The 12,918-nt window shown below is 67.6% G+C and overlaps 1 protein-coding gene and 1 long non-coding RNA gene across 2 annotated transcripts in view; one reads left to right on the top strand and one right to left on the bottom strand.

The window, feature by feature from the left end:
- LOC118158768 overlaps nt 1-4,159 on the top strand; it is a 20,951-nt gene extending 16,792 nt beyond the window's left edge. The window contains exon 4 of the long non-coding RNA XR_004746893.1: nt 4,140-4,159. This is a non-coding gene — a long non-coding RNA (uncharacterized LOC118158768). The remainder of the gene's footprint in view (nt 1-4,139) is intronic.
- A 6,990-nt stretch (nt 4,160-11,149) lies between these two features.
- LOC118158764 (ephrin-A4-like) overlaps nt 11,150-12,918 on the bottom strand; it is a 3,543-nt gene continuing 1,774 nt past the window's right edge. The window contains exons 3-6 of the mRNA XM_035313447.1: nt 12,581-12,649; nt 12,409-12,468; nt 12,069-12,334; nt 11,150-11,961 (exon numbers count right to left, since the gene is read on the bottom strand). Of these exons, the coding sequence (XP_035169338.1) occupies nt 12,240-12,334; nt 12,409-12,468; nt 12,581-12,649 (224 nt within the window). The 3' untranslated portion in view covers nt 11,150-11,961; nt 12,069-12,239. The remainder of the gene's footprint in view (nt 11,962-12,068; nt 12,335-12,408; nt 12,469-12,580; nt 12,650-12,918) is intronic.

The raw sequence follows: 12,918 nt of genomic DNA, 5'->3' as shown, positions 1-12,918 counted from the left end.
GCCTGCACCGGCACCGGGCGGCGGGAATGGGGGTCGCGGCGGTGGAGTGGGTAGGGAAAGGGGCTTGGGTCCCACTGGGACCCCCGCAGGTGGAAGCACTGGGCTCGGTTCCCACCGGGACTGGGGGCTCACCGGGACTGCATCCTGCCGGGGGGCCTCACCGGGCCCCGCATGGGCGGGGGCACCGAGGCTGGACCCCACCGAGCACCCCAGTCTGGGGGGCCGGGGCTGAGCGCCCCAGCCCCTGGAGGTTCACGTGGCTGGGAGAGCTGTGGGACGGCATGCTGCTGGCACCACGGGGGGGGGGTAGGGGTTCGCAGATTTCCCTGCCCCGGGGGCCATCAGGCAACCAGAGGGAGCAGGTGGCACCCAGCCAGGGCATCCCGGATGCTGGGGGAGGACAGTCACAGTGCCAGGCTCTGCCCTGTCCTGCCCCGAGGAGCCCGTCTGGCTGAGCACCCACCCGCTGGCCCTGTCCCCTTGCCCTCCCCACGCTCATTTCCCCCACAGGTCTGTGGAGGGCAGAGGTGCCCAGGGGACCCGTGGCAGCTGGGGGGGGGACACAGGTGCTCCCTGGGCACCAGTCCCCGTGGGTCATGCGGCATGCGGGAAGGGATCGAGCTGGGTGCCAGCTCTGAGCTGCCCGTCCTCAGCAAGTTCCCTTAGCAACTGCTGGTGCAGCACCGCCCAGAGGTCCCATGTGCCAGGCGCTCCACGCCCCGGCACACGTGTGCGCACACGAGCACGCTCGCACCAGTGCAGGCACTGGCATGCACACACCAGGCTCGTTGTGAGCTCGCACACGGGTGCGTGGCTGAGCCTGCGCGCGTGCCCGCTGCCGGCACTGACCCAAGCCCTTGCTTCTGCGTTGCACATGACCTGGGGATTTGGCGGCTCGAGGAGCTTGCAAGCGAAACCGGGAGGCTACCGAAACCACAGCCGAGCTTGCTGAGCCAGCCCTGGGTGCTGCCGCCGGCGTCCGTGCCGCCGGGCCCAGCGCCTTGTGGTGGCAGCAAGTGCGGCCGTGGCGGTGCGTGGCCAAGCGCCCGTTCCCTGTGCCCCCTGTGCCCGAGCACGGCTGCTCCCAGGGCTGGCAGGGGGACGTGGTGTAACCGGGGGGATCCGCTGCCAGACGATGAGGATCTGTCAGTGGGAGCAGAGCCTCATCCCCCTGGGGACCCCTTTGTGTGCTCTCCAGCACCCTCCAGACGAACGGATGCTGCCCCAGACCGTGGAGGGGGTGAGGGCAGCTGTGCCTGGGGTAGGGCAGGTCACTTGGTCCCGCTTTCTGCCAGGTTTTGCTTCCAACTAGCACGAGCTGGGTCCTTCCCTGGTCCCTGTTCCTGCCCCCATGGCCCCCACCCGCACCAGCAGCACTGGGGGGCCAAGCCCCCAGCAGAGTCCTGCTGGGAAGGGGGAGGGTGCTGGTGAAACAACTGGGAGGACCAAAAAAGCATCCATTAATTATTCATCTGGAGAAGTGAAGTGAAGAAAATACAACATGTGAGAAAGGGCCCCGGCTGGCCTGAGGGGGGGGGGAGGGTGGGGGCGGAGGTGGGTGGAGAGCTGGGGGGGCACAGGAGGGGCCGGGGGCTGCAGGGGGGATCGAGGCACCCAGGTCCCCCCGTCCAGCAGTGGTGGCTCCATCCCTGCGCTCTCCCAGGGCGGGGGCACGATGCTGGGAGGATGGGGGGAGGGGGGGGGGGGGGGGGGGGCGGGGGGGGGGGCGCGCACCTCTGGAAGGGACCGCGACCAACAACGCGCCTGCAGCCATGGAAACGCCATCGTTCGGCAAACCCATGGCAACACACACCTCCACATGGAGACACCCCGCACATGGCAACGCGCTCGCCCGTCTGGAAGCGCCCTGTGCACGGCCGCGCACCCCGTTACCTCCCCCCCCACCCGGTATGGGGGGGGGGGCACGGCACCATCATGCCCAGGAACGGGGATGGAGGGGCTTGGATGGCCGAGTGAACCCTACCCCCTCCGTGCACCCACTTGTGGGTGCCAGCACCCAGCTGATAGCACCCCCTGCACCCTGCAGGTCCCCCCAGCCCCCCCCAACCCTGCACGCAGAGGGGCTCGGCTCCATCTTGCTGCCAGCAGCAGGAGACGGCGGCTGCAGCGGGGACAGCCTGGGGACACTGCCAGCCGGGCGGCTGCGCTCTCAGGAGGATGCGAGAGGCCTCGAGCTCTCTCAGCAGCTCCAGGAGCACCGTGGCATGAAGCAGCTGGGGGTCCCCCCCCTTCCATTTGCACACCCCCTGCGCCCGTCGCAGTGAGGACCAGCAGATTTGTGCATCAACACGGGAGGCACGGGGAAGGTCGGAGCAGAGCAGCAGGTGGACGTGGGCACCAGCACAGCAGCTCCCACCCCATGCGGGGTTCACTCTGTCCCTGACCAGCCCTGTCCCTGGGGGACACCACAAGCCCGCGGTGCCTGGGGTGGGCACGGGGGTCCTGTCGGCCGTGTGTGCCCAGCGGGTCAGGGGGACCCGCGTCGCCTGCTCTGGTTAATATTTAACCACGGCTTCCTGTGACAGCATGTCGCAACCGCAAAGCAGAGCCAGCATTCAATAAATCATCGCGCTGGGCTGGGCGCCGGGGGGTGGGGGGGTGGGGGGGCAGCAGCAGAGCAGCGACCAGCCAAGCGAGAGGGGGAGCCGATAAATAATTCATTAAATAAATAAACATGGCGAGAACGCGGGGAGGAGGCAGGAGTGTAACCAAGAAAGGGCTCGGTGAATGCGGGCATGAAATATTCACCAGCCACACCTACACGTCCCCGAACACGCTGAGCTCAGGGCTCCGACCTGCTGGGGAGGAGCCAGGCGCCGGCGCGTGTCCAGGCGGACACGGCAAGAACATGCTAATTACACGCAGTGCAGGCGGCAGGGCCACGGCTGCAGCCCCTGGATTGTGGAGCAGGTGGCCAGAGGTTCGGGCACATCTGCGTGGCGCCAAGCGGCACCGGCTCGTGCCATCTCCTCTGGGCAGTGCTCAGACCTACAAATGGCATGGCCACATCCAGCCCCGTGCTGAAGCTCGTGCATGCCGCCGGCCCACTGGGGAGTGTGCACGGCTGGCGTTCCTGGGGCATGGTCTCACCGCAGCACGGTCCCCCTGAGCCCTGCTCCCCGCTTCCTTTTTTGTCCACGTGTTGGTCTTTAAATTTGAATGAAGGCCTCACGGATGGTCGCGCTGCGTCAGCGTCTGTGAGCGCTGGGCTCCAGCTGCCCCCGTGGCAGCGTCAGGTGCTGGGTGGGACACCCGTGTTGGGGAGAAGGGGGACCTCCGGCCTGGGAGCCAACCCCATGGGACACCCTGTGGCTTGCTGGCACTGCAGCCCCACGACTGGGCTGGGATGGTGGAGGTGCCGCTGGTCCAGACAGTGCCATCCGAGGGCAGGGAGGTGGCACCGAGGAAGGAAGAGGGGTGGCAGGGCCATGGGGCCATGTTGCTGGTAGCCTCATGCTGTGCATGGCAGGGGCTGGGGGGCTGGAGGTGAGATCCGCTACGGAGATGAACATGGGGGTGATTTGTTAATTATCACCTCAATGGCTTGAGTTAATTGACGGGGAACTTGATGGCACAGGCTTGCAGAGGAGGGTTAATTACCCATGCAGAAACAGCCACCAGCAGCCCCGCCACGCTTGCAGCGGCCACACGAGCAGGCGCCTGTGCCGGGTGGCGGTGGCAGCGCAGAGCCAGGCTGTCGGAGGAAATCAGCTTCCTCGTGAAGTCGCCGGGATTAAGTCATGCATACCTTCCTGGCTCCGCCGCTGCCAACCCTGAGGTTTCTCACGGGGCCTGGCTGCTCCTGGGGAGCCCCTGGGAGGGAGGAAGCCGCAGGATCCCTGCCCTGGGCGCCAGGCGCCTGCTCGCAGGAAGCCTGGCTCCGGCGGGGCAGCACACAGACTCCTCGATGCCAAATCCCACCAGCACCCGGCAGTTTGGGCACCCAGAGGTGCCAGGCAGGAGGCGCTGGGGTCACCCGTGTGCGCACACACGTAGACATGCACGCGGCAGTGGCCAGGTCCCCGCGGTTCCCACGGCCCGGCAGCCGCAGCCGCTGTCACCCCACGCTGCTCCCTGGCGCGGCGGTGCTGCCGCGGTTGATCACAGCCCGATACCAGGCTCCATGCCCCGGGGCGCCGCTGACACTGGTGCGCACGCCTCGGACCGCAATGCGAGGCAGCACCACGGGTGCAGGTGGAAACCAGATGCTGGGGGCCTGCTGCCCCCTCTCCCCACACCCCTCAGCCCCACAGCCCCCGTGCCCGCAGCAGGGGCTACCTGGCAAGAAGCGCCTGCATCAGCAGCCAGCACTGAGCGGCTCAGCCAGCTCCTCTCCTCTCCTCTCCTCTGTGTGGCACACCTCCCTCCCTGGCCTCAAGATCACTCCAATATCATCTGCCAGCTGCAGCCCCAGCCCCACTGGCCTGTGCCCAGCCCCTCCTGCTCCAGCACAGCCATGGCAAGGACGCTCCTGGGGGTGCGAGGGCTGTGCCGGGAGGGAGCTGGACCAGGGTGAGCACAGCGGGGGCTGGCACCTGGCCCCACTGCAGCACAGCAGCCCTTGCTCCCCACAGAAGGGCCAAGGACACAGAGCTGGGCCTACAGCCGCCTGCCCTGGTGCTCAGCTCCCTTTTGGCCTCGCAGCATCACCAGGGTCTGGGCTCAGCTCAGCCTTTTTTGGGGCCATGCTGTCCCGCAGACCCACTTCCGATGCTCCCAGGCTGCCTTCAGGGCTGGCAGCAGCGTGAGGGCGATGGGCGTCTCGCCTTCCTCGAATGCTGCCTACACCTGGCCTTTGCCAGCTCCACGGTTTCTGCCCGTGCCCCCATGTGCACCCCGAGGGTGAGCGTGTGTGGGTGCGTGCAGGAGTGCGCGTGCCGGCACTGTCGGCGTGCACAGGGGCTGCCCGCTGCATCCTGGCACAGGCGGCCGTGTGCGCCCCACCATGGCCCCGGCGGTGCCCTGGGTGCAGAGGGGTGACAGAGCCACCAGCAGAGCAGCCGCGGGGACTGAGGAACGGGACCTAGGGGGGTGGCGAGAGGCATCCGGATTGTGTGCTGGGGCAGGGTGGTGGTGCCTGAGCCACTGCCAGCCCCCCTCCTAGCCCAGCAGCAGGGAGCTCTGAGCCACCCATTACCGGTGCCTAAGTGACATTAATCCGATAGAGGGGTGACAGGCGGCATCAATATCCCGCTCCCGCCGTACATAGATCACGCCACAATTAGCAGCTGCAGTTGCCAGGACCAGGAGCTCAGGAGGCTGCAGGAAGGGGGGGGGGGGTGTCCAGGATGGGGTCCGTGCCCAGGGCTGTCCCCGCGCTCCCAGCCTGCTCTCACGGGTGGGGGTGCCAGGGGGACTGCAGCTCCTTGGTGCCAGAAGAGGGTTGGGGAGGTGTGCGAGGGTCCCAGGGGACACGGGAAGTGCCCCTGGACCCCCAGCTGGCCCCGAGCTTGGATTCCTGGGGTTGCTCTGGCTCTATCTACACAGCGGATGTGCAGCCAGCTCCATCGCTACCCTAGGTCACTTCTCTGCACCTCGGGGACAGCGAGTGCCATCCCAGCACAGGCTGCTCAGCTGAAGCTGTGGCTTGGCAGCGGGCGACCCCCCAGGCCTGGATCGGGGCAAGGGGTCGGGGGAGGGGCCGAGCAGGAGCAGCAGCCGGCATTGTGATGGAAATGTGCTGCGGCCACGGGGCTGCTTCCTTCTTCAAAGAGCTGCTCTAGGCCTACGTTAATCCTCCCGACCTCGGGGGAGCAGGCACCCCTGCAGCCAGGGAGGGAAACTGAGGCACGGGGGAAGGACACGAGCGGGGCTGTCCCAGCCCTGCTGCCCGGTCTCAGCCTCGCCACACATGCAGCGACCCTGCCTCCGCCGCACCCTCGGTGCCGAATCGCAGGGAAGCAAACAAGCTAATAAATCCGGGGAGTGGTGGGGGGTGCTTGGGATAAAAAATAAAGGCGCGGGGAGATTTCAGGGCCTGAAATATTTATCAGGTTTGATGCGGCGCCCGTGCTGCATTCAGAGACACGCTGGCCATGAGTGATGGCGCAGGGTATTTTTAATAATGCATCGCTTATAAAAGGCTCTGAGAGGGGCTGCACGCCACGCGAGGGTGGCGATAGATTGGTGCTCGCCTACCGAATGTGGCAGCCCAGCTGGGGCCCCGAGGAAAAGGGATGGCCCCTCCGACAGGCACTGCGAGCCCTGCCCAGCCCAGAAGCTGGTGCCCTGCTGGGGACACCCCTGGGGTGCTGGTGGCACCGTCTGGGGACCGCCGGGCACCGCACGGAGAGCTGCTGAGGAGTGGGGTGCCCAGTGCCACCCGGGGGAGCCCAGAGCACCCCAGCAGCGTCTGTCTGCCTCCTCCAGCCCTTGTGTGTGTTTGGGCTCCTGTGCTCCGGGTGCGAGCCTGGCCCCGCGCCCCCGCCGCCGCACGGGGTGTTGCCGTCGCACAAGCACCGCGCGCTCACTTGCTAAATAATTCAGCGCATCGATCCGCTTCCTGCTGCAAGTGCTTCTGGCCACGGGCCGGCCACGGCACGCTCCTGCCAGACAGGGGGACCAGCCTGTCCCCATCCCTGTCCTCGTCACCGTCTTTGGCTGCGGCCCTGCATGGAGCTGGGGAGCCTCCAGAAGCCACCCCACGCACTGGGGGTGCTGGGCTGCTGGAGCAGGGCTGGGCACATCAGCTCTGTGCCCAGCAGTGCTGGCTGGGCAGCACAGGGCTCTTGCACAGCTGAGGAGGTCTTTGCCAGGGAAGCTCGTTAGCAGTCTGACGATCAAAGGAGCATGGAGCGGATCAATGAACATGGGGAACAGGCACAGAGGCACTGCAGGGCTCCTGCGCCAGGGCCTTTGGCACGACAAGGGACCCCTGCGCAGGCTGGCAGGGAGCCATGGAGAGGAGCCTGCCAGCTCCAGCACCTCCATCCTGTGCCTGGGCACCGTTTGTGCAGCTCAGCCCTCAGCGCAGGGCCCCCATCCCTCCCAGACAGGCAGGGGGCTCAGGCTAACTGGATGGGCAGAACCTCCTCCCCACCCTGCCTCACCACCAGCTCCAGGGGTCCCCCTCCAGCCCCACCAGGGGGCTCTGTGCAGGCCCTGCTCTCCACAAAGGAGCAGCACCTGGCAGCAGCCAGATGCGTGTGTGGAGGGGGCGGATGGGGCAGTGAGGAGGTGCTGGACGGGGCAGCGAGGCTGTACACCCGCTGCATGACCTATCCTCGCCAGCACCGCAGTGAACCCCAGGCGTCCAGGCAGCTGGCCCCATGCCAAACATCGCAGCACCCACCCCAGGCACAGCGCACCCATGGGCGATGCTGCCCTTGGTGCAGGAGCATGAGCCCCAGCCCAGCCCTGGCCGCCCCTTCCAGCTGTCGCTGGGGATGCAGCACGCCGGGGGTTGATGCCGTATCATTCGCACCAACCCGTTATTTTCCTGCTCTTCCTCCCAGCCACGTTGCTGAGTGCTGGGTGAGCTGCGGCTCCGTTGTCCCCCTGCCAGCTGGGCGGGTGCCAGCCGGAGATTCCCAGGATGGGCTCAGCTCCATTTAAAACCAATTAGGAGCAAGAGGATGGGATGCTTAAAACCAGGGGGGAGCCCTGCCCCGTGCCCTGCTCAGATCCCGATGGGGCAAATCCCACACTGCAGGCTGTGCCTTGCTCCCTGGCACCACTGCGAGCCACCAGCCCTGTTGCTGGGGAGCCGGGCAGGGGTCCCTGCCATGGGGACCCCAGGTGTGGCAGAGGCAGCTCCAGCACCGAGGGCCCTTAGTATGCAGCAGGTGATGGCAGGCACCAACAAAGCCGGCAGCTGAATCGCGCCACAAGGGCAGCTCCTGCCTGTCCTGCTCAGGCACAGCAGGATTATCGTCCGCCAGGATTACAGCGGGCTGGGGGGCAGCCAGGACAGGACACGGGCAGATGGAGACGGACGTCTGGCAGCGGCACGGAGCAGAGGCACGTGCCGGCGGCGTTTGCCTGGGTGTGCAAACCCGGCGGGTGCACGGGATGGCAAGCGCACGCCCCGAGCTCACGCGCGCTCTCCCCGCTGTGCTGGCTGCTGCCCTGGCGGCGGGCCAGCGGAGATAAGCAGCGGTGCCCTCTGCTCCGACCCCGTCAGCAGGAATCGGCTGGAGGAGACGCGGAGAGAAGCTCCCCAGTGGGTACAGGACAAAGCGTCCGCCCCAGCGTGCTGGGCCCAGGATGGAGCTGGGGGGACAGCAGAGTGTGTGTGTGGGGGGGGGGGTCAGGGACAGCACTGTGCATCGCCCAGTGGGGGCTCAGCTGTTCCAAGCAAGGAGAAAGCAAGGAAACAAGGGACAGGGGAACGCAGAGCCTGCCCCAGCCCTGCGTGGCCATGCTGCCCACCCAGCACCCTGCCCTGGTCCCACGGGATGCGGGCTGGGATGCAGCGGCCCCTGCCCTGTGCAACGTGTGCACTGCGCTGGTGCAAAGCGGCGTGCACGCCCACCAGCCCCGGTGCACACACACCCTCATTGCTATGACAGGCGTGGGCTCGGTGCGTGCGGCTCTGGATAATTAGCTGGCGCGGGCCGGCTCCCTCCAAAGCCCCTGCTGAGTGTTTTGCTAAATTATAACCTTGACGATGCGCATCATCATTTGGCTGCTCGGGGAACAGCCGACTCCAGCCCTGCGTGCCCGGCCCTGAGCGCCTGGCTGCAGCAGTGCAGGGCTGCCCGGCTGGAGCAGCATCATGCCAGGGTGACGTCCTGCTGGGGTGGCATCCTGTTGGGGTGACGTCCTGCTGGGGTGGCATCCTGCTGGGTGATGCAGGAGCAGGAGATGGGCTCTGTGGCATGGCCAAAGGGTGCTGGGGAGGTCGCAGCCGGTGCCCGGTGCTCGGTGCCCAGCTCACCCTGTGCTGTGCTCCGTGGGGCTCCGCACGTGCCTGTCCCCTCGGCATGGCAATCCGGTGGCCCCGTTTCCATGGTGACACAGAGCCATTTCCCATCTCCAGGATGCTCTCAGCAGCTCCCGGGGTGGGGTCTGCAGCCACTGCCCTGCGCCCATGGGAGATTGGCAGGGATGAGCCCCTTGTATGTTTGGGGGGGGAGCATGCTCTTCCCTTTGATGCCTTTGGAGTGCTTCCGGGCCCCACTTCCAGCCCTTTGTGCCCTGCTGCTGCACCCCCTGGGACAGCTGCAGTGCTTGGGCCCCTCCCAGGCTGGCGAGGGGTGCGCAGGGTCTCCTGTCCTGGAGGCTGGGTGGGAGCACCCAGGAGCAGGACGCTGCCCCCCCTGGAGCCAACTTCCTCCCAGCAGGGCTGTGGCACTGCTGCCCAGCCAGGGAGCACCGCAGGGCCCTGAGGTTGGTCCCAGACCCGTCCTGATGCGCACCCACAGCCCATGTCCCACTGGGCTCAGGGGCACAGATCCACCCTGAGCACCAGCCCCGGTACCCCACGGGCTGGAGCAGCGTGAGTGGGACCCAGGCAGCCCGTGGGGCACCCTCACCCCACAGCCCCTGCTCACCCTCCCCATGTGGGACCCTGGCACCCAAATATCCCGGCTGGCACTGGTGTGGGTAGCAGGGGGGGGGCTGGCATTTGGAGGGAGCCCTGGGGCGGGGGGGTTGCGAGACGGAAGGGAAGGGATAATGGAGCCTATTCCTTTAATAGATTCAATTTCTGCCGCGGCTGGCTGCGGGGCGCGGAGCCATCAATTCGATTCAGGGGACGGGGAATCTGATTTGGAGCGGCCGTGCCATCAATTAGCTTTTATTGATGGCATTGCTCATTGGAAGTCGATGGGATTTGAAGCCGGCGGTGGCTCCAGCATACCAAGCAACCCCTGCTCAAGGACCAACCACTCGGGGGTGTGGGGCATGGGACCCACTGGGGGGTGTCCCCCTGGGGCCACAAGGACCACCGGCATCAGCTAGGGAAGTCCCAGTGGGCTGGGGTTGGGGCGGTGAGATGGGCTGTCCTGGGCAGGGGGGGCACAGATCCTGGAATCCCTGCGCAGGGGTCCCTTAGGACACAGACACCACCATCCCCACACTGGGGTGCTGCAGGGCACAGATCCCCCTCAGCATCCCTGCACCAGGTCCCCCGGGACATGGCACCCCTGCATAGGGGTCCCACAGGGCAGAGTACCCTCAGCATGCCCTCATGGTGGGGGGGGGGGGGTCTCTTGGGGCATTTCCCCGACCAGCATCCCCATTTTGGGTCCCTTGGGGCATAGCCACCCCCCAACAGCACCACAACATAGGGTGCCTTAAGGTATGGACCCTCCATACATGGGGGTCCCTTAGGGCTCAGAGCCCCTGGCATCCCAACACGGGGGGTCCTAGGGGCACCCCCCCCCCCACCACCCACATACTGGGGGGGGTTTCTTGGGACACACCCTACCCCTAGCATCTCTGCAAGGGGATTCCCAGAGGGCACGGGACCCCCAGCATCCCCACACGGGGGTCCTTCAGCGCACATCCCCCTCCAGCCCCCCGTCCCCATGGCACGGCCTGGCCCCATTGCCCCGCCGAGCCCCGGGTGGGGGGGGGGTGCAGGGCCCCCCCCGGCGCAGGGTGCGGCGGGCGCAGCAGCTCGAGGGAGGGGCGCGGCGGCGGCCGCTGCTTTCGCTCAGGCTCTCGCCCAGCAGTTTCTCTCGAGAAGCCATAAAACCTGTCTGACGTGCCCGGCACCACTGCGGCAGGCGGCCGCAACGCAACGCCTGCGCCGGGAATGGGGGTGGCGCGGCCCGGCTGCCCCCAGGCTGGGGTTCAGCCCCACATCGGGGGCTGCACCCATGGGGCGGGGGCACAGGAGCTGCATCCCAATGCCTCCCCGAGCGCCGCTTGCCCAGCGGACATAGCAGGATGCTGCTGGTCCGGTGCTGGGCCCCGCTGCGCCACGAAATCACCCACGGGTGCTCCGGTGGAGAGGGGTGGGACCCCCAGAACCGGGTGGGGAGGGCCCCACGGGTCTGGCTGCGTGAAGGGGCTGCTGCAGGGCTCTGCAGCCGCACGCGGCCCCCCGCCTCGCATGGCAGAGCCTAATTGCCTCATTTAAGCACAGGGCGAGGGGGGGCCCTGTTATTGCCGGGTAGAGCTGTGCTGCGAGGAGGGCGCCGGCTCCCGGGGATAAATCCATTTCATGGGCTTCTCGCAGGGCATACGTGAGCGCTGCTCCTGCCTGGGGGGTGGATGGTAGGAGCGTGCTGGCCCCCCAGGTGCTGCTGCAGCGCTGGGGGGTGCAGGGTGGGTACGGACAGGCCAAGGACCGGTGTCTGAGCCCGGCTAAGGGCAGGGATCAAGACCAGCGCGCTCAGCCTGGGGCTGCGGGTGAGCGACCCCAGCTCTGCCACCCCCTTGCCCCTGCCCCTCTGCAGGTGCCGGCGCCGGGCCCTGCCACCAGGCACTAATTGCAGGCAGCTGATCTGTAATTAAAGCTCTCCCTGTCACATGAGCTGATGTCTCAATATCAATCGCTGCAATTAACCCCCCCCCCCCAGCCTGAAAGGTTGCAGCAAAGGCTGCGAGACGAACACCCCAGCATCCCGCGGGGACAGGGACTGCGCTTGAGGGGACAGGGGTGCAAAGCCCGAGGGCACATCGGTCTTGCAAATACTGTATTACTCGGCTCAGTCACTACCAGGGGTTAAAACCAAACCGTACGGACTGGAACCGCACGGAGGAGGAGGGCGTCTTCGCAGAAGACAGATCAGTGTCCTCGCTGGAGGACAAGGCAAGCAGCGGGGCCGGGCGCCTGCCTCCATCCAGCGGCCGGAGGAGCTGTCGCCCTGCTCCAGGGCTTGGGGGTCCCCGGCCCCCCACAGCAGGGGGTCCATGGGGGAAGGCACAAGATGAGGAGACGGCCCTGGGGCAGAGCAGGTGTCCAAGGAGCTGCGGGGAGCCCACAGCGCCGGGGCAGGGTTGCTGTCGGGGCCGGCACAGGGGGATGCTGGCAGGGAAGCAAGGCCCCTAGGAAGAAGAAAGTGCCATCAGGAGACGCTGCAGCACGGCTGAGGGGCGCAGCTTCAGTGGCTGCAGAGCTGCCTGGCCTGGGGAGACCCCCGGGACCCCCTCACCTTCCAGCCGGGAGCCCCTGGCCCCCAGCTCAGCTCGGCAGGGGGTTGGCAGGAGAGTCGTGGCCCAGGGCTGCCCCACGGGCTCGGTGGGACGGTGGCAGGAGAAAAACGTTCGCAAGCGGCCAGCGTGGCGGAGGAGCCCGTGTCCCCGCCGTGGGCAGAGCCGCGGGGTCAGATCCAGAGCAGGGCGAGGAGCGTAAGAGCCAGGCACGGAGCACGGCGCTGCTGCAGGGCCGGGGCCGCGGTGTCCCGGGGCGTCCCCGCGTCTGCAGGGGCAGGAGCGGAGGTCAGCGCGAGGCAGCCCGAGGGGGCCCCCACCCCAACCCCACCTCGTACTCACCCACGGGGGGCCCTCGCCCGTGGGGCTGGGAGTTGGGAACCTCCGTCACCGGCTCCGGCGCTGGAACAAACCCAGAAGGTGTCAGAGAGCCGGCTTCCCCCCGGCACCAGTGCGCGCCTCCCCGAGCCCCAGTGCAAACCAGTGCCCCCCAGCAGCTCCCCCGCGGACTCACTGGTGGCTCTGCAGCAGACGGAGACGCGCAGCTTCAGGCAGCGCCCGGCGCTCTCGGGGCTGGGCACGGCTGGGCACAGGGGACACAGCAGCTGCCGCGGGCACCGGCACCGGCACCGCCGCCCTGGACGGGAGCCCCGGGGCTCCCCGACGGGCCGGGCCGGGCCAGAGCCGGGCCTGGCGCGCCCCCTCCCGGCGGAATGCGGGGCGTGAATGGGCCCCCCCCCCCGGCCGGGCCCCCCCCCCCGCACAGCCCCGCTTCTCTGTGCGCCTCGCCCCCGGGGGCACCCAGACGCCCCCCACACCCCTGGATGCACCTCTGGCTGCATCCAAAGTCAT

The sequence above is a fragment of the Oxyura jamaicensis genome, unplaced genomic scaffold, assembly GCF_011077185.1.
Source record: "Oxyura jamaicensis isolate SHBP4307 breed ruddy duck unplaced genomic scaffold, BPBGC_Ojam_1.0 oxyUn_random_OJ132, whole genome shotgun sequence".
Taxonomy (NCBI): Eukaryota; Metazoa; Chordata; class Aves; order Anseriformes; family Anatidae; genus Oxyura; species Oxyura jamaicensis.
The sequence above is the reverse complement of the archived record's forward strand: the minus strand, read 5'-3'. Positions and strand labels throughout refer to the sequence as shown.